Consider the following 19,461-nt stretch of genomic DNA (forward strand, 5'->3'; position numbering starts at 1 on the left):
ATGGCGGCACTTCCTACAAGGAGCAGAGGAGAAAGTGGATGTCTACACTGACCACCACAACCTAGGGTATTTCCGCGCACTGCGCAACGGCTGAATCGGCGCCAAGCGCGGTGGTCACTCTTCCTCTCCCAGTTCCACTTCACCCTCATCCACCGCCCCGGGAAACTCATGGGAAAACCTGACGCGCTCTCACGCCGCACTGACCACCCAAAGGGTAAAGACGACAACGAAGGACTGACTCTCCTCCAACCCACCTGGTTTGAGGCCCGCGTGGCGGAGGCGGTCTTAGTGGAAGGCAAAGAGATGACTATCCTCGAGAGGATCAGCAGGGCAAAAGACCTTGATGAGAAGGTGGTGAAAGCGATGTGAGAACTTGGGGAAGGCACGCTGAGGTCGGATGAGTGGGAGAGGCAAGGAGAGCTGGTTCTGTACAGAGGAAGGGTATACGTGCCGAAAGATCCGCAACTCCGCCATGACTTGGTGCGGTTCCACCACGACGCGCGGGTGACGGGGCACCCAGGGCGGTGGAAAACCCTGGAACTCATCTCCCGCGACTACTGGTGGCCACGGATGGCGGAGTATGTCGGGCGGTACGTACGCAGATGCGACACCTGCAACCGCGTCAAATCCTTCCCCTCCCGTAAAGTAGGGAAGCTCATCCCGAACAAGGTCCCTGCTCGCCGCTGGCAAGTGATCTCGGTGGACATGATTGGAGAACTCCCCGAGTCAAAGGGATACAATGCCGTGCTGGTCGTAGTGGATCGCCTATCCAAACGCATCCACGCAGTCTGTTAGAATGTGCGGACTCGGACAACTCCGGAATGGAATCGGAGACTTAGCATGGAAGGACCTTGGCCTCAGCGACTCAGGCGGAGCGCTGTGCCATTGCTGGTTGTCCTAGGGGTCCCTAATTTCAGATCTAGCAGAGGGAAAGTCTCTTGGGGGGAATTCAAGTCGATTTCGGACTGAGGTTACAAGTTACTAGGTACATTGTATATAAGGAGGGGTCCGGAATCAAAAGGAACAAGGGTAGGACAAAAGGAGACAAAGGGAGATGGAAAGAGGAACAACACCGAGGGTCAAGTGTTTGACTCAATGGTGTTTCCCAAAGGAGGAATGAAGGGCCAAGGCCCAAGAAGGAAGGAAGGAGGATGGGAGTCGGGGATGGCTAGCTGACTGAATAGAAGGAAGCAGCAGCCCAAATAGGAATGAGGGAGAATAGATGGACAATGCAATAGTTGCAAGGTCCGGAGTAAGTCCGGAAAGTCCGAACTCGGAGGTTAAACTCCGGAATATTGGCAAAGGTAATTAAATGGAATGAGCTAACCAATACAATGGGTATAAGCGGAGGTGGGGTCAAAGTCCGAGGTCGGAGCTAAGACCGGAGGTTCCGGAGACAAGACGTGAACGGGATACCGGAGTGGAGGTCCGGAGTCGGGAGCATAGGTTTTGCGTACTCGTCTGGAAGGTGTCGAGGTTGGGGTCGGACCCGGAATGTTCCGGAGTTGGACCGAAGGTGGTGTCCGAGCCGGAGGTGGGATAACCTCTTGGGAGTCGGCAAGGAGAAGGTGACGGAAGGGAAGTAGGGCTCCGGAAGTCGGAGTTCGGAGTTCCGGGAGCCCGGAGCGGAGGTCGGGATTGTATGGATATGACACAGTCCCAACAGTGACGACGGTAGACTCAGCGGGAATCGCGCGGCTCTTCCTCAAACACGTCTGGAAGCACCACGGCCTCCCGGAAGAGATCCTCAGCGACAGAGGGAGCGCCTTCGTCTCACGCTTCTTGAAAGAACTCGCGGACCTCCTCAGCGTCAAGCTCACCCCTTCGACCCCCTACCACCCCCAAACAGATGGGCAGACGGAACGAGTAAACCAAGAGGTGGAAGCCTACCTTAGGGTATTTGTCAACCACCGCCAAGATGATTGGGCGGACTGGCTCCCGCTAGCGGAGTTCGCCTATAACAACCGTGTCCACTCCTCTACTCGCCGCACCCCTTTTGAGCTCAACACTGGCCAACACCCCAGGATGGGGACAGAGCCCACATGCACATCGGAGGTAGAAGCCGCTGATGCCTTCTCATCGAGGATGATGAAGATGCAGGAAGAGGCGAAGGCGGCGCTAGAGCATGCGGCGGACGAGATGGCCCGCTACTATGACCAGAACCACGAGGCGGCCCCTACGTACCAAGAAGGCGACCGGGTCTGGCTCAGCACCCAGAACTATACAACCGATTGCCCAACCAAGAAGCTAGACCATAAATGGACCGGCCCCTTCACGATCGTTAAAGTTGTCTCCCCCGCCGCCGTCAAACTCCAGCTCACCGCCCGACAGAGAGGGATCCACCCAGTTGTATCTGTGACGAACATCAGACCGCACCGCCCTGATGAAATTGCGGAACGCCCCACCGACCCCCGCCCGGGCCCAGACCTCGTAGATGGAGAAGAGGAGTATGAGGTCGAGAAAATCCTGGACTCTAAGTGGCTACACTGAAAACTCCGGTACTTGGTAAAGTATACAGGCTGGCCACACTCGGAAAACCAATGGCTCACGCGCGACCACCTGACCCACGCCTCCGACCTAGTTGAGGAGTTCCACCGAATGCACCCCCACGCCCCGGGGAGAGAGAAGGAGAACTGCCTAGCCACTTCGAGGCAAAGCGGCTTAAGGGGGGGTGATGTCAGGGCACACCCGCCCGACCCTGCGCCGCACCCCGCGCCTACCCCGCTTTCCTCGCTATCACCCCCCATCCCTCCTTTCTCACTTTCCCCTTCTCTCCCTATTTCTATTCTACAGTTGATTTCCCTTTTCTCCATGTACCACTATGTACCTAACCCCGCTCCCCCGATCGCCACACACGCCGCGCACACTCTCCCGCCTACTGAACGGCCACCTCCGGGATCTCCCGCGGAGACACCCGGGGGGGCGCGGCTGTGTGCGGAGATGACGTGGCTTCTCCCACATGACCCTGACCGCCTGTATATAATAGCGCCTGGGGTGGGAACAGAAGAAGCAGCCTTCTTCTCAACTTCCCACTTCAGGTAAGTACCATAGCTTTCCCCTTTAATGATAACTCAACTTCCCACTTCAGCCTAAGTGGTCGGGGACGCTCACCCCGCGACGGGACCGCCGCTACACATAGCCAACACCTGTCCCATTGAGTCCCTCGCGCCGGGACCTCGCCGCTTTCGGAGCTGTCCCTGACAGTGTGGGATGAGGCAGCCCTCAAGCGGCTGTCCTCGGAAGGGATGGTTAGGCTGAAGGATACCAATCCTTCAAGTTGACAATGTCAGGGACAGCTCCGAAAGCGGTGAGGTCCTGGCACGAGGGACTCGATGGGACAGGTGTTGGCTATGCGTAGCGGCGGTCCCGTCATGGGGTGAGTGTCCCCGACCACTTAGGCTGAAGTGGGAAATTGAGTTATCATTAAAAGGGAGAAGCTATGGTACTTACCTGAAGTGGGAAATTGAGAAGAAGGCTGCTTCTTCTGTTCCCACCCCAGGCGCTATAATATACATGCAGTTAGGGTCATGTGGAAGGAGCCATGTCATCTCCGCACACAGCCGCACCTCCCCAGGTGTCTCCGCGGGAGATCCCGGAGGTGGCTGCTCGGTAGGCAGGAGTGTGCGTGGCATGTGTGGCGATCAGGGGAGTGGGGTTAGGTACATAGTGGTACATGGAGAAAAGGGAAATCAACTGTAGAATAGAAATAGAGAGAAAAGGGGAAAGTGAGGAAGGAGGGATGGGGGGTGATAGTGGGGAAAGCAGAGTAGGGCAGTACGGCACGGGGTGCAGCGCAGGGTTAGGTGGGTGTGCCCTGACAGACAAGCCTTTGCGAATGCGGAACGGCTGACGAACTCGATAGATGGTAAAGGAGGAATGGGAGCCTGTGACTGTGCTGGTGGAACATCAGATGGTTGGATGTCGGACGATGGCAGTGGTGCCGGAGATGACAGGGGAGAGCTCGGAGTAACTGTCTTGGTAGGTTCAGAAGTTTGGAACGTAATACTGCTTGAGACCCAGTCAATCAACGGATTGTAGCAGGTAAGCCAGTTGTGTCCTAGGACTAAGGAACATGATCCATCCAGTGATGTGACAAAGAAAGTTGTGGGGGTGATGTTTCCGGAAGCGAAGCGGAGGGGAATATCAACGGCACGGGTTATGATTGAGTTGGTGCTACCGTTGAATAGGCGTAGTTGTAGGGGTTTAATCTGATATGTCTTCAAGGCCAACTTCTTTATGAATGTGTCGTCAATGAAGCAGTCCGAAGACCCAGAGTCTATGAGTGCGGGTACGTTCTCATAGGAGTGGAAAAGTTTATTTTGTGTCCTATCATTGGACAGAGGAGAAGGGACAGGAGAAGAGAAAGAAGAGAAGCGGAGAGAGGTGGATCGTTCTATGGAAGTAGTCGGAGGGGGCAGAGGAGAGAGTGGTACATCAGCAACACTATCTACAATGGGTAGGACATTAACCGAAGGGTCAACATTGAGAGGGGGAAATAGACCTTTTGAAAGAGAAAAGAAACGGGAATATGGAGGGAGGATAAGTCAGAGATGGAAGACGCATTTAAACGCACTTCTTTGAGCGCACAGAGGGAAGAATCGCAACCCCCAGTCCATGCGGAGTCCACAGGGGTGTGGACTAATTTTTTGCTTCTGTGGAAGCGGATCCTTGCTCCTCAGTCTGGGCCGAATGGACCTTAGATGCGTGAGAAGAAGACTTGGGGCAGTCCTTGACCATGTGGCCAGACTGACCACAGAACATACAAAGTTTCTCGTCGAGACGACACTTATGCTCTTGTGGTGTGAGCTTGCCGTTGTCTCCGAGTTTATGTCATATCCATCCCTGGCCATCGACTTCCGATCCCTTCGATCCCTCCGGTCTACCTCCACTCCTTCTTCACTAACCTCGGAGCTCCCGTATTCCGCAATCCCCTCGGTACCCCTCAATGGTCACCACCCCTTCCTTTCAATTTATTACCTATGCCTCCCTAAGTACGGAGCCCTGAAGGCTTCCGGACAGCTCTGATGTCCGCTAGCGCACCCCCACCTCCGCTGGGCAATACACTCGCTTGCCCTGCAAAGCCCACCTTTGGGCATATCCCTCCTTTCCGTTTCTGGGTTATCACCTACCTTTCCGTTAACCCCGTAACCTGACTCGTCGGTAATATTCAATCAGCTAATGTCTAACCCCATTAGCTCCACTCTGCTCAGCTCTGCCATTTGCGGACCTGCCCTCATTGTAACTATATATATACTCAACTTGTACATAGGTTACACCTTGTCAGGGCACACCCCACCTGACCCCGCGCCACGCCGCCCTACTCCGCTCCCCCGCTATCACTCCCTGTTTCTTCTTTCCCCTTTCCTTCTTTCTTTCTATTTCCGTTCCATGGTCGACTTCCCCTTCTCTATGTATTACTACACACCTAACCCTGCTCCCCTGATCGCTGCGCCTGCTGCATGCATTCCTGCTCACAGAGCGGCACACCTCCGGGATCTCCCACGGAGATACCCAGGGGAGTGCGGCTGTGTGTGGGGATGACGTGGCTCCTCCCACGTGACCCCAACCGCATGTATATAATAGCACCTGGGGTGGGAACAGAAGAAGCAGCCTTCTTCTCAACTTCCCACTTCAGACTAAGTGGTCGGGGACGCTCACCCCGCAATGGGACCGCTGCTACGCATAGCCGACACCTGTCCCATCGAGTCCCTTGCGCCGGGACCTCGCCGCTTTCGGAGCTGTCCCTGACACACCTCAGTAATAAAATCGACTAGAGTTTACCCCCTTCAGTTCTGGTTGCCAGTTTAGTAAGTTAGGGCATGGACGTGTTACTTGGCACAGCGCTCCTGGCATAAGTCGCTGAGGCCAAAGCCCTCCGCCATGGAGACATTCCCTCGTCTCAACCTGGTCTCTGACAGTTTAGATGAAAGGTCCAGTTTAGTGGAGCTGGCCTCGGACTTCTTATTGTCCTTTGGAGGCTTGCTACCGGAAGCGGAGTTGAAAGAGGAGGAGGAAGGGATGGGGTCGGAACGAGAAGTGGCGGTGGACTTGTCGAAAACGTTAGAGGAGGAGGGTTTTGTGTGACGTGTAACTTCAGATTTACGCTCCCAATAGCGCACATCTAAAGTTTGCGACAAGGTGCGAAGTTCCATGAGAGTAGAAGGTTTACCTACTCTGGCAATATCGTCCTTGATACGTTCCGGCAATCCGTTATAGAAAAAACGATGAAGTGCGGCTTCTCCATAACCATGAAGTTGAGAGGCGTGTTGGTTGAACTCGACAACGTACTTATTGATGTGGTGCCCATCCTTCATGTCCAGGGTCATTAGTTGAACTTTGGCGTCGCCCACAGGATTGTGAGGACTGAAGTTGGTTTGAAGTTCGTTGACAAACTCTTGATAGTTATTCATCCATTGCAGATGGAGCATAGAATTTTGGTCAAATAATAGATCCGGCTCGAACCAATCGAGGGCCATTCCCTTGAGGTAGGACTGCATGAAGATGACCTTAGCGTGGTCGCTAGCAAAAGCGAGGGGATGTGTCAGGGTACATACCCTGACTTAGCCCGGACCCGGACCCGCATCCGGACCCACTCCACTTCCTGCACACTTCCTGCACTGCATGCTCCGCATGCCGCATGATCCGACCCCGGATCCCACCTCATGTGACTTCCGGGTATCCCCGGAAGTTTTCGCCATATTGGGCCAATGTGGGAAAGTGAGAAGTTAACCTTCTTCTCACTTTCTTACCCACAGTAGATTAGGCTGTGGGCTATAGAGAGAGGGGTCATGGGGACCCGGGGTCCGTCCCCTGACAGGACGGTCCTGGAAATTGAGTTCGCATTGGACCAGAAATACTCGGAGTTCTTGGGGATCTTTCCCATCGAACTGTTCGGGCTCACGGACCTTGGTCCGGAGAGCGGAGGATGGTGGTGGTGGTGGACGTCCGGTGTGATGAGCCAAGCTGGCAATGGCTTGGGCTAGTTGTGCAATAGCCACATTGGGGATGGGTTCGGCATCATTGGTGGTTGGGACAGTGGGGATGGGAGGATCAGCAGGAGGAGGGTCGACGAAGTCAGGGACCTCGGAACCAAGTCCAAAGAAGTGAACAGGGTCTACTGGTTGTTCCGTGGTGTCTCCGAAATCGGAATCTGCAACTGGTGATTGATTCCTAACGGGACGCTTGTCAGGGATGTGTCCGGGGTAGAGAGGGCCCAGGGGTAATGCCCAGCACTGAGGCCATCGTGGGGTGTGGAGCAGGCATGTGTACTGGCGGGCCCGATCCGGGACAATGGTCCCTGGCCACTCAGACTGAAGTGGAGAATGTGTTATTATTATTAAAGGGGAAAACTATACTACTTACCTGAAGTGGAGAATGTGAGAAGAAGGTTACTTCTTCGGTTCCCACTTCAGGTACATTTATGTACATGCGGCTTGAGTCACATGACGAGTGCCACGTCATCCTCGGAGACAGCCGCAGGCATCTGGGTGTCCCTGTGGGGGATCCTGAGAGTGTCTGCTGCATGCGCACATGCTGGGCACAGCAGGAAGCCATCCGGGGGGTGTGTGGGCCGGACGGGTCAATAGTACATCGATACAAAGGAAGATGGTCTGTGTAGATAGAAGGAAATAAACAGGAAGAGGAAGATGAGAAGAATTGTCATATCTGTGCATACCCGACCCCGACCTGACTTCCGGACCTCCACCCTCTTCACCTCCGGAGTCATAACCTACCGCTGCCGTTCCGATACTCACCTTCGGTCTTGGCAACACACCTCCTTCTTACCCCCCATGCCACCTCTACTCCTCCTTACCTCTCCGACCCTATCTCCGTCTGCTCCGATACTCACCTCGGACCGAACACCGCCACCCTCCGCAACGCCTCCACCCTCCCATAATCCTCCTACGCTTCCCCTGTCCGCTCCGATACTCGCCTTCGGACCTGACAACCCTCCCCTCCACCACCCTTCCACCAAGTTACGACCTTCCCCCACTGTCCCGTACTTCCTACTCGGATGCTGATCGTATCTTCACTCCGAGCCTCCGTCATAGTCCCAACCTCGGACTTTGACTCCACCTCGGTCTTAGTCCATTGCATTGGTGACCTCATACTACGTAAACACCATTGCCAATATCCCTCGGACTTTCAACCCCGCTTCCGTAACCCCCGTAAGCTCCGCAACCCCCGAGCTTCGCAGATCGCCTTCGGCACTTTCGCCGCTTGTAATGTATCTCTCACGTTTACCCCTCATCCCTATTTGGACTACTGCTTCTTCCCATTCTAGCCAGTTAGTCATCATCCCCACTTCTCCTCATCCTCCTGCCCCTCTGGGCCTTGCCCCCCTACCTCCTTTCGGACGTATCACAGGTCCTCCCTTATGACCTTTTGGTACCGCTCCATCCCTTCTTCCCTTTGTCCCCATTCGGACGTCTTCGTTCCGATTCGGTTCCCCTTTGTTTCCTTGTGCTTTTGCCCCTTCCATTATATATATCGGCGCTTGTACATACTCGTGGGTTCAGTCCGAAATTGACCTGAAATGCCCTCTAGAGACTTCCTGCTCACCTACTGTGAAATTAAGGACCAAATGGACAAACAGCAATGGCACAGTGCTCCGCTTGAGTCGCTGAGGCCAAGGTCCCTCCATGCTAAGTCTCCGATTCCACTCCGGAGTCATCTGAATCCGCCCATCTGTAACAGCAACTGGCACAAGAGCGAGAAACATCAGATTGAGATGGAATATCATGATGGGTAGTCCTTGATGGGCTTACTCAGGGGTCGCTAACACCCCATGTCTGGACCAAGATTACGCATTGAGCGAACTTCAACGCCACTAGACGGACTCCCACTGGAGCTGGGGGAGAGGATTCGAGAAACTCTACAATGCGACCCTTAGCAATGGAAAGAGCATCCCATGGTTGTTGGTTAGCATAGTGTTAGAGATGAGGTGCGGATTCAGACAACTCCGGAGTGGAATCAGAGACTTAGCATGGAAGGACCTTGGCCTCAGCGACTCAAGCAGAGTGCTGTGCCATTGCTGTTTGTCCATTTGGTCCTTAATTTCACAGTAGGTGAGCAGGAAGTCTCTAGGGGGCATTCAGGTCGATTTCGGACTGAGCCCAAAACGAGTATGTACAAGTGCCAATATATATAATGGAGGGGGCAAAAGCACAAGGGAACAAAGGGGATCCGAATCGGAACGAAGACATCCAAACGGGAACAAAGGGTAGACAGAAGCGGAGCGGTACCAAAGGTCATAAGGCAGAACCTGTGATACGTCCGAAAGGAGGTAGGGAGGGCGAGGCCCAGAGGGGCAGGAGGATGAGGAGAAGTGGGGATGATGACTAACTGGCTAGAATGGGAAGAAGCAGCAGTCCAAATAGGGATGAGGGGAAAACGCGAGAGATACATTACAAGTGGCGAAAGTGCTGAAGATGATCTGCGAAGCTCGGAGGTTGCGGAGCTTATGGAGGCGGGGTTGAAAGTCCGGGAATATTGGCAATGGTGTTTACGTAGTATGAGGTCACCAATGCAATGGACTAAGACTGAGGTGGAGTCAAAGTCCGAGGTAGGGACTATGATGGAGGCTCGGAGCAAAGGTACAAGCGGTGCCTGAGTACGAAGTACGGGACAGCAGTGGAAGGTCGTAACTTGGTGGGAGGTTGGCAGAAGAGTACCAGAGGGAAGAGAGAGGAGAAAGGGAAGAGGGAAGGAGGAGTGGAGGTGGCATCGGAGGTAAGAGGAGGTGTGTTGCCAGGACCGAAGGTGAGTATCAGAACAGACAGCGGTAGGGTAGGACTCCGGAGGTGGGGAAGGAGGAGGTCCGGAAGTCGGGTCAGGATCGGGTATGCATGGATATGACACATGGTTGATACACCTAGACAGGGGAAACACAATCAGGATTGGGGTGTCGATTAAATGAGTCACCAACTCCAGACTCGCAAATAACGGAAGAGCAGGGGTATAGTTGGGCATAGCATTGTATAATACATTTCAATAATTGAGTAGTTGTTGATGTTGCTAGTATGGATGCACAGGTGTCAGTGCATTGATGTGCCACTGCAAATACGTTAGACCTTCAGGCTTGCGCCTCTGATAATGAGCTCATACGTTGTGTACGAATTACAAAACTTAGGCGATTCGAGGAAATAGAAAAATGAAACAAATTGATTGTCCATCTCTGGAACACTGTGTCTCACATGCTCACAGTGGTCTGCAGAAGGGTGGGACATAGTGTTTTTAAAGCCTCAAGATCACTCTCAAGTAATACATGGAGTCCTTTTAGCACCTGCATTTGCTCCAGGGAATCTACAGGACATAGATAAGTGCAGCCAAGGGGTCTATTGATGGAAGTGACCACGGGGTACATACCTCAACAGATAATTGAGTGGACTCACAAATAACGGAAGCGTAATGGACACAGTCAACTAGCATTGTATAATAATAGAGTGGTTGTTGATGTTGCTAGTATGGATGCACAAGTGTCAGCGCATTGGTAAACACGTTAGACCTTCGGGTTTGCACCTCTGATAACAAATGCATATGTCGGGTATGGATTTCCAAACTTGAGTGAAAAAAGTTGGGGATAGGGGCATGGCGAAGAGCAGCTCGTGTTCCAACAAATATCAAGATGAAGGAAAGGGTATTTCTCGTTGAACTTCTTGAATAGACCCAAAACGAGTTCCATCTTTGTCAAAAACCCATGATGGAACGGGGGTAAATGCGTGAGTCCAAATGCAGGCGGGGCTCAACTAGAGGGGGGTCCGAGGGCCCCGGTAGTGAACCGAAGCTTCTCAGGGAGCCCGGTTCTGCTGGATGGTACAAGAGGCTCTAAGAAGGACGCAGCCTCAGCGACTCGGAGGGAGCGCTGTGCCTCCGTTACGTCTCAGTTAGTCCTTGTATTTCTTATGTCTGAGGTATCTTGTAGAATGGGAGCGGAATTCACTCAGAGGGACTTTGGGTGGCATTTTAGTCGAGATTAGAACTGAGGAACTACAGGTTCTAATCTACGGGTATTTATAAAGGGGGATGCAAAGTCCGAACCGACAAATGGGAAAAACACCGAAAGGTACCGAATGATACCGAGAGGTACCGAAAGGTCCCGAACGATATTAGAATGGGGAACCGAGGTGTCGGGCCAAGGAGGGCGGAGTTGAAGGCCAGAAAATGAATGTGGAAGACAAATGGACAAAGGGGGTTAGCCGACTGAATGGAAGGAAGAAGGTAGTCGTGCTAAGAATAGAAGGTGACTAATAAGTGATAATGTGAGGGAGATCACCGAAGGATGCGGGTAGCTCCGTAAGCGGAGTTGTGTATCCGAAGGATGTTAGGTGACTCAAATAAATGAAATGGGTGGAGGAGAGGTTTAAGGGCATGTCACGGGATGTCGGAGGTCCATCGGGATATCAGAGCAAATTCGGGGTCTCCGAATGTTCCAACTCGGGACCGAGGTTCCGGGATGGGAGTGGCCAAGGATCGGTGTGCCGCAACCAGACCGGAGCTGAGACAATCAGGAGGGGAGGTGACTTGGGGAGTGGGGAAGGCATGGTGTAGGGGATGGTGAAGTTGTTAGGAAGGTGTGGTGTGGTGGGAGTGGGCGGGGTCGGGATTCCGGGATATGACAATCTTGTCATCAGTGATGACAGAAGAAAGTCGGTCTGATGCGATGTCCTTGCCTCGAGTTTTGACATCGCAGGTCAGCAAGAGAATTGTGCTACTTGAGCCTTTGCCAAGTGCGATCCTGGTGTTCTTCTGCAACCGTCACATTAGTTCATGTCATAAGTGAACCCACCAAGAATGGATACACTCCTTAGCCATGTAAGACAACAGGTTTCTGAAAATACATCAGCGAAGTCGATATCTCAAGTTGAACGGGAACAGCCAAGGATGGAGATACCTGGGAATCTCACCTCATAGCAAAACTGAGTTCAAGGTTGGTTTGAGGTCCGGCGCCAACGATACACCCGGAGTGTCAGGGCCCGGCCTCGGACTCAGAGGCTCCCTGACCTCAACCCCCATCTGGCCTGTCCTCACACTATGCGGGGCATGAGATGAGAAGAAGGGTAAAGGTCTCATCTCCCCGCATGGTTGCTATATAAAGGAATGGGTCACATGCCCACAACTATACAGCTCTTAGAGTTGTGTAGTGTGACCCGGAGGGAACATCCAGGTGGCAGTGCCAAGTGTGGGAACGTTCTGGGCGAGTTGCTCGCCCAGAACTGTGGCTGTGACCTGTGGGAACATTCTGGGCGAGCTGCTCGCTCAGAAAGTTCCCACGCTATCCCGTGCGCACGGATACACAACACAGAAAGGCAACAACAAGGCAACAATGAAGGAATGGAAGGAAGGGATTGGTTGGGGAGTCTGGGGCACCCTAGGGCAGGGTGCTGAACCCTGACACGGAGGCACATCCATTGAACAATCTCAAAGGTGATGTGGTGGTCGTAAAAGCATCCATAGGATGAGTTTACTGTATTGCCTCCAGATCGCCTTTGCGATTACTTTGACCATCTCATCACTGGGTTCTGGTTTGGCACATGGTTCAGAGGCACGCACGCCAAAGATGTTGTTGTAAAAGTGTCCCAAGTCTACTTTGATACGTCCACATCACCTTTGCAATTACTTTGATTGCTATACCACCATTGACTCGAGCCTTGGCCATTCAAGCAGATATCGTAGGCCTTGAAGGGGAAGGTCATCAGCCTCCTTCTCCCATTTCCCACTGCGGTCCCTGTCAGGGGCATATGCCTGTGAGGGCATGTCTTCTAGTTGAACTGGACTGTTGAAGTAGATGCGTATTCGAGAACTGTTGGAGATGAGGCGTGGATTCAGACAACTCCGGAGTGGAATTGGAGACTTAGCGTGGAAGGACCTTGGCCTCAGCGACTCAAGTGGAGCGCTGTGCCATTGCTGTTTGTCCATTTGGTCCTTAATTTCACAGTAGGCGAGCAGGAAGTCTCTAGGGGGCATTTCAGGTCGATTTTGGACTGAGGCCAAAACGAGTATGTACAAGCACCGATATATATAATGGAGGGGGCAAAAGCACAAGGAAACAAAGGGGATCCGAATCGTAACGAAGGCATCCGAACGGGAACAAAGGGATGACAGAAGCGGAGCGGTACTGAAAGTCATAAAGCAGAACCTGTGATACGTCCGAAAGGAGGTAAGGAGGGCGAGGCCCAGAGGGGCAGGAGGATGAGGAGAAGTGGGGATGATGACTAACTGGCTAGAATGGGAAGAAGCAGCAGTCCAAATAGGGATGAGGGGAAAACGCGAGAGATACATTACAAGGGGCGAAAGTGCCGAAGATGATCCACAAAGCTCGGAGGTTGCGGAGCTCACAGAGGTGGGGTTGAAAGTCCAAGGAATATTGGCAATGGTGTTTACATAGTATGAGGTCACCAATGCAATGGACTAAGACTGAGGTGGAGTCAAAGTCCGAGGTAGGGACTATGACGGAGGCTCGGAGCAAGGTACGAGCGGTGCCTGAGTACAAAGTATGGGACAGCAGTGGAAGGTCGTAACTTGGCAGGAGGTTGGCAGAAGAGTACCAGAGGGAAGAGAGAGGAGAAAGGGAAGAGGGAGGGAGTGGCAGAAGGAGAGTTGTCAGGTCCGAAGGTGAGTATCAGAGCAGACGGGAGAAGCGTAGGAGGGTGACGGAAGGGTGGAGGTGTTGTGAGGGAGGAGTGGAGGAGTAGGAGGAGGAGTAGTAGGAGGGTGGCGAGGGGGGTGGTGTTCGGTCTGAGGTGAGTAACGGAGTGGACAGAGATAGGGGAGGAGAGGGGAGGTGGAGTGGAGGTGGCATCGGAGGTAAGAGGAGGTGTGTTGCCAGGACCGAAGGTGAGTATCGGAACGGACAGCGGTAGGGTAGGACTCCAGAGGTGGGGAAGGAGGAGGTCCGGAAGTCGGGTTGGGATCGGGTATGCACGGATATGACAAGAACTCTCTGTTGAACTTTGATCTGGGAAGGCTTGGCGATAGAGAAATCGGGCTGGTGGCTCTCAAACCATGTGTCGGTCTCGCCCCTGGGTCATTCATGTCCCCTTGAGCAATCACCGTGCCCAATGCCCATCCAAGGAGCGGACAATCCATGCCAATGACTCTGAAGTCCATCAAGTCCTCCTGGAACCTTTTTCCCATCTAGATCCAGAGAGTGTCATATCCATTCCCGGCCATCGACTTCCGGGCTCTCCGCCCCCTCCGTTCTAACTCCGCTCCCCCCTCACCAACTTCGGAGCCCCCATATTCCGCAAACCTCCCGGTACCCCTCAATGGTCACCACCCCCTCATTTCAATTTATTACCTACGCCTCCCTAAGTACGGAGCCCCGAAGACTTCCGGACAGCTCCGACGTCCGCTAGCGCACTCCCGCCTCCGCTGGGCAATACACTCGCCTGCCCTGCAGAGTCCACCTTCGGGCTTATCCCTCCTTTCCGTTTCTGGGTTAACGCCTGCCTTCCCGCTAACCCCACGAACCGACTTGTCGGTAATATTCAGTCGGCTAATGTCTTAACCCCGTTAGCTCCGCTCCGTCCGGCTCCGCCAATTGCGGAACCGTCTCCGCTGTAACCATATATATACACTACTTGTACATAGGTTACGCCCCAGCAGATAAATCAACTAGAGTTACCCCCACTAGGTTCTAAGTGCCAGTCAGTAAGTTAGGGCACGGACGTGTCACTAGGCACAGCGCTCCTGGCAGAAGTCGCTGAGGCCAAAGCCCTCCGTTATGGAGACATTCCTTCGTCTTAAATCTGGTCTCTGACAGAGAGCCCATGACCATCTCTGGGGCGATTAAGATTCGCCAAGGAATGACCATTTGGTAACTGGGGATTGAAGAGGAGATACCAGATGTGAAATTGGATAACAAGTTGGAAGGCTTCAAAGAATTGGAAACATTGTGAAATGTCCCACCATCTACAAGCCCAGGCATCAAGTCATTAATGGCAGGAATGAAACTCCAATTTGACCCACGAGTCGCCAACCCCCTACTTTGCATTGGCCATGCATTTGTTTGCGCTATTAGCCAAACCACCTTGCGGTGTATTTCTGCCACCCCAAACATGGCATGCCCCCTGAAAAATTGTGCTGAGCCTCCCCATCGCACGAAACTGGTCAGCAAAGTAGAAGCAAATACAATGGCTGATGAACCGGGTTTGGAGGGAGGCTGCTGGGAAGACATCCATCCAGACTGGTTGTGAGTTGATCCACTCATTGGGCAGGAGAATCCTTGGTGTTGACAATAAAGTTGGGGGCAGGGATACTATGGGAGCGCTTGACCAAAGGCTTGAGGCTCTCACCTGCCAGGTTCAGGACTAAATTTCCCATTAGGTACGGGGTTCTACCCATTAGCTCAACATCAAGTGTATGTCATGCAGGCCACTGCCAACTCAACCTCGATGCCAGAGGAGGGCAGTGGCAACATGACATCGTTCTAGGGTTGGATCAATAATTAAAGTACTGCACATTGTAGGTGGGATAATCGCCCACGTGCAGAGCCGGCTCAGATACCCGATTTCACGACTATAAAACCACTTCCATTCACACAACAACCCAATACAAATTCGATATCTAAAAATAGTCCTAATTCTTACGATTCTGACGATAACAAGAACGTCCCAATTGGTGGAGATTTGACAGAGTTCCGTGTTGGAGAAGTTAGGCACAGCAGGTCACGAGCATGTGCGGGCGTGGGAATCTCAAGCGGCAACCCAGAATTCCAGCCTCACCCGTTCCCACGGCGTCTAATAAATTGGTAAAAATGCTTATCGGCTGCGTGAGAGTTATCTCCGGCTACATTTCCAATTTCGGCTCATAATTCCGTAAATCCGTTGAGATATCGCTTATTTTCTTTTATTTTCATATTTTGCCATCATTTCAGTTATTGATTGATATTCTTTTATTGTTACTGTTACCCTTTTTTATTATTTCGCCTAATAAGGTATGCAGGTGCCATATGGTACCAATATTTCCCATCAATTATTCTAAAAATAATTGTTCCTTATATCCTGTACATACCGGATTTTGGAAAAAAAGTTCTCCCCTCCCCCAATTTCTCTAAGGTGCTAGGACGCACTAGAGTTGGAGTGAGTGTGTGGAATCCAACAGTAGGAATAAGGGCAACTGTCTAGCCCACAACGAGTGGGTAGTAGATTAGTTGAGCCCGGACCTTGTGGAATCCTGGAGAACCCACACCGGAGTTAAGGATCGAGATAAGCAGAGTATAGTCAAGAAAGTAGGAGTTTAGGGAGTTTGGCCCCCATGAGCTTAGTCGGCATAAAGAGCCATGAGCCCTCTTTCAACGTCATCGAGGTAGTTGGGAAATAACTCATTATTTATCTCGCTCCCATCTCGTTCCAACAGTGCTCAATGTGTTCTCTTCTCTTTCACTCCAGTTACCACTTGAGTCAGCCAAAATCATGGTTACAAATTGAGTGAAAGATTGAAAACGAGGATGATAGGTGGTGGCTGTTTTGAAAATGAGCAGGCAAGCAGTGGCTTGGATGGTGGAAGTTTGCGTTATCTGCGATGAGGTCATGAGGAGGGGTATGGGTAAAGGCATGAAAGTCCTGCGGGAGTCCACAGAAGGATCATGTGGAGGCAAGCGATAACACACACGAATTCAAGTTGTCAATGGGATAAGGCTGACCATTGGAAGCAACGAAAGAAAGAGTGACTGGAGTAGGGGTTGATGTGGTAGTTACGGATCTTCTCAAAACAGGTCTCAGAGGCTGTGGTCATATCACACTGTTCCTCAAATACAGGTGCAAGTGGACATATACCTTTAATGCAAGAAAGGTCAATCACACCAGCCTTTTGACATCCGTGCATGTCAAATTCTTGAGTAACCTGATACATCCCAGTGTCTCCACTAGGTCGCATGGGGATAGGGGTATACCAGAGCACATGCGCAAGCAGCCTGCCATCAGGATCGCAGTACCGCTTATCGATTCGATGGTGAAATACAAGACGGAGCTCTGCTGGACAGTATCCTGGGAAGCCATGGTATGAAGAACCATGTAAGGTCTCATGTCTATTGGGTGAGGAAATAAGGACAACTCACGGTGTAACCCATCTGATGTATTCATCTTGATCAAGACTGGCGAGAACAGAGAACGGCTCTGAGTTCTACTTTTTGCTTTGCAACTGATCATCACAGATTCTTCTTCAGAGAATTTGTCGCAAGGAGGTGTAGTGAGTCGGAAGTGGTCCCACATATCGATGAAGCGATACTCTTTGGGGGGTCCCTCAATTCCATACTCCCACCATCCACCAGGTGATGATCCATCATAGCCATTTAAATCCAGCATTCGGCCTATTGATGAAACCAGATCTGGGATGCCATGCGATTCCATGAGCTGATTGACAGGACAAGCACAGTAATGGGGTTCTTTTGGGATCTTGATGCTGAGTGGAATGTTACTAACACCGAGCCCAACAGGGGTACTAACAACAGCTGGATCGGGGGATGGGCTTACATCGTTCTGTTGAATAACAGTTTCATCTGCTGTGATAACTTGGGTTTGGGTTGTAGAATTCTATCAATGAGGATCGTTAAAATCGACAATGACAGACTAAGCCACCACTCACAAGGTATGTTTGGTTTCTGGTCCGGAATGCCTTGTACGATCACTGCAAAGCTAACCGATCATGAATTTCCAAGTGGTTGATAATCTGTTCATCATATTCACAGCGGTTAGTGGCATGGTAGGGATCTTTGCACATTTCTAATTGCAGAGATTCAGGGGTTTCCATGGAGAAGTTATCAGGTGGTCCTCCTACAATGACGTCATCGACAAAGTGTTGCAATCCATGTAATTTGGGTATTCGAAAATGTGATGCCTCACATGCTCCTCTGTGGATAAGAACATCTTTGTTGTGGTGGAATGTAGAAAGTAGGTCCTTCATCTTGTCAAGATGGGCTGCTGAGAGTGAGGGATATTGTGCCATATAGGCGAAGTCCAGAATGGATTGGGTTGAATGTCAGGATCCGGACCCCAGCTGGGAGTGGCCGGAGGGCGAGGCCGGGTGTGGATGCTGGGGTACTCTCCCCAGGTGCTAACTCCTCGAAGTCGCTGAGGGGACTGGCCTCAGCCTTCACAGGGAATGAGCTGCTATTCATTGAAAAGCGGGTAAGTACACTTGCCTTCACAGGGAATGAGCTGAGAAGAAGGGTAAGCTTCTCAGCCCCCTGTGAGGCCGACACAAAAGGACCCTAGGAACTATACAGTTCCCGCTTGCTGCCGACTTTCCATAACGGGTGTGACCCGTGGGAAAGTTCTGGGCGAGCTGCTCGCCCAGAATGTTCCCACGGTTGTGGCTGTACATTTCTGGGCGAGTCGCTCACCCAGAACGTTCCCACGGGTTCGCGCGCGCGCGTCATTATGTGAAACAGTGGGGGAAGGATAAGGGGAATGGGGAAATGTGGAGAGAGGGTGGTTAGGGAAAGGGTGAGGGTGTCTGAGGGTGAGTGGGGTCAAGGGCCGTGCCCTGACATTGAACGAATGACTTTGTTATCAATGTTTTTGTGGCCAACAATCACCAGTAATATGGATCGTTGATGTGTCTGGTGCTCCTGCCCAGATGCCTGTGAAATTTTCGATACCCCTCCAGTGAAGACGCGATAGTGAAGTGGAGGCTGGGTCATGAAACGTCAGTCAAGTTCGTCAGCACCAAGCAACTTTTTGAGCCATTCACCGGGATGGTCCCAGACAAACTTGTGTATCCCATGTAGGATATCCTGTTTGATGAAAACATATGGGTCTACCCCAAGACCTTCCCAGCATGGGTCCTCAATTGTACCAGATAGTCCTAGCCTGAGCTTCTTGACTTCTTGTCTGAACTCATAGACGGAAGCAGAAGGGAATTTTGCACAGACGTTTCTGAGCGCCAAAATGATCATCTCCCCTGTACAGAGGCCGAAACACTCATGTCATTCCAGATCCTCAAATACAGCAGAACATACTGGGCAACCGAAATTCTGTACCCCAGCAATAAGCAGCTGCTCCTCCAAGTCAGCAATCCAAGCCATCAAGATGGCCAAACACACTCGAAGTCTCCCATCAGGCGATGGCATGATTTCATATGTCCTTCAATCTACCCTCAATGGTGCAAGTACCAGTTTCATGCACTGGTGAAACAGACGGTGGGAAAGAATCCCAGGCATGGATTCTCGCTCTGTCTTGCTTCCGGTAAAGCAAGTTTTGGAAAACTTGGAAATCGGTATTTTGGCAAGGAGTAACCATGCACGGGCATTTCGCTTTTTCCTAACATCTTTGGAGATATTGCCTAGCGATATATAGATGGCATGCATCTTCTTGTCACCGGTAAAGTTTGTAAGGTGCATCTGATCTGATGCTAGGATCACACCAAGGATTGTAGTCCCCTGTTCGAGCAATGACTAAATGGTTCACATATCATTATAGGGATCCTCTGGCATGATCGAGGCCTGCTTTCCCACCTGTT

The 19,461-nt window shown here is 51.9% G+C and overlaps 3 protein-coding genes across 3 annotated transcripts; all 3 read right to left on the bottom strand.

Annotated features, from left to right (window-relative positions):
• Positions 1 to 17,625: 17,625 nt before the first annotated feature.
• Positions 17,626 to 17,979, bottom strand: EI90DRAFT_2935235 (uncharacterized protein; the record flags this gene model as incomplete). Its single annotated transcript, XM_039055134.1, has 1 exon — positions 17,626 to 17,979. A coding segment is annotated over one exon (354 nt), but the record flags the coding sequence as incomplete, so codon positions are not given.
• A 670-nt stretch (positions 17,980 to 18,649) lies between these two features.
• On the bottom strand, positions 18,650 to 19,072 carry EI90DRAFT_3130127 (uncharacterized protein; the record flags this gene model as incomplete). Its single annotated transcript, XM_039064276.1, has 2 exons — positions 18,650 to 18,903; positions 18,970 to 19,072. The coding sequence occupies 2 exons, from the start codon at positions 19,070 to 19,072 to the stop codon at positions 18,650 to 18,652; spliced, it is 357 nt and encodes a 118-aa protein (XP_038911344.1).
• Positions 19,073 to 19,087: 15 nt separating this feature from the next.
• EI90DRAFT_2935211 (uncharacterized protein) lies at positions 19,088 to 19,390 on the bottom strand (the record flags this gene model as incomplete). Its single annotated transcript, XM_039055133.1, has 1 exon — positions 19,088 to 19,390. A coding segment is annotated over one exon (303 nt), but the record flags the coding sequence as incomplete, so codon positions are not given.
• Between the last annotated feature and the right edge of the window lie 71 nt (positions 19,391 to 19,461).

The sequence above is a fragment of the Cantharellus anzutake genome (genome assembly GCF_015039405.1).
Source record: "Cantharellus anzutake strain C23 chromosome Unknown EI90scaffold_63, whole genome shotgun sequence".
Lineage (NCBI taxonomy): Eukaryota > Fungi > Basidiomycota > Agaricomycetes > Cantharellales > Hydnaceae > Cantharellus > Cantharellus anzutake.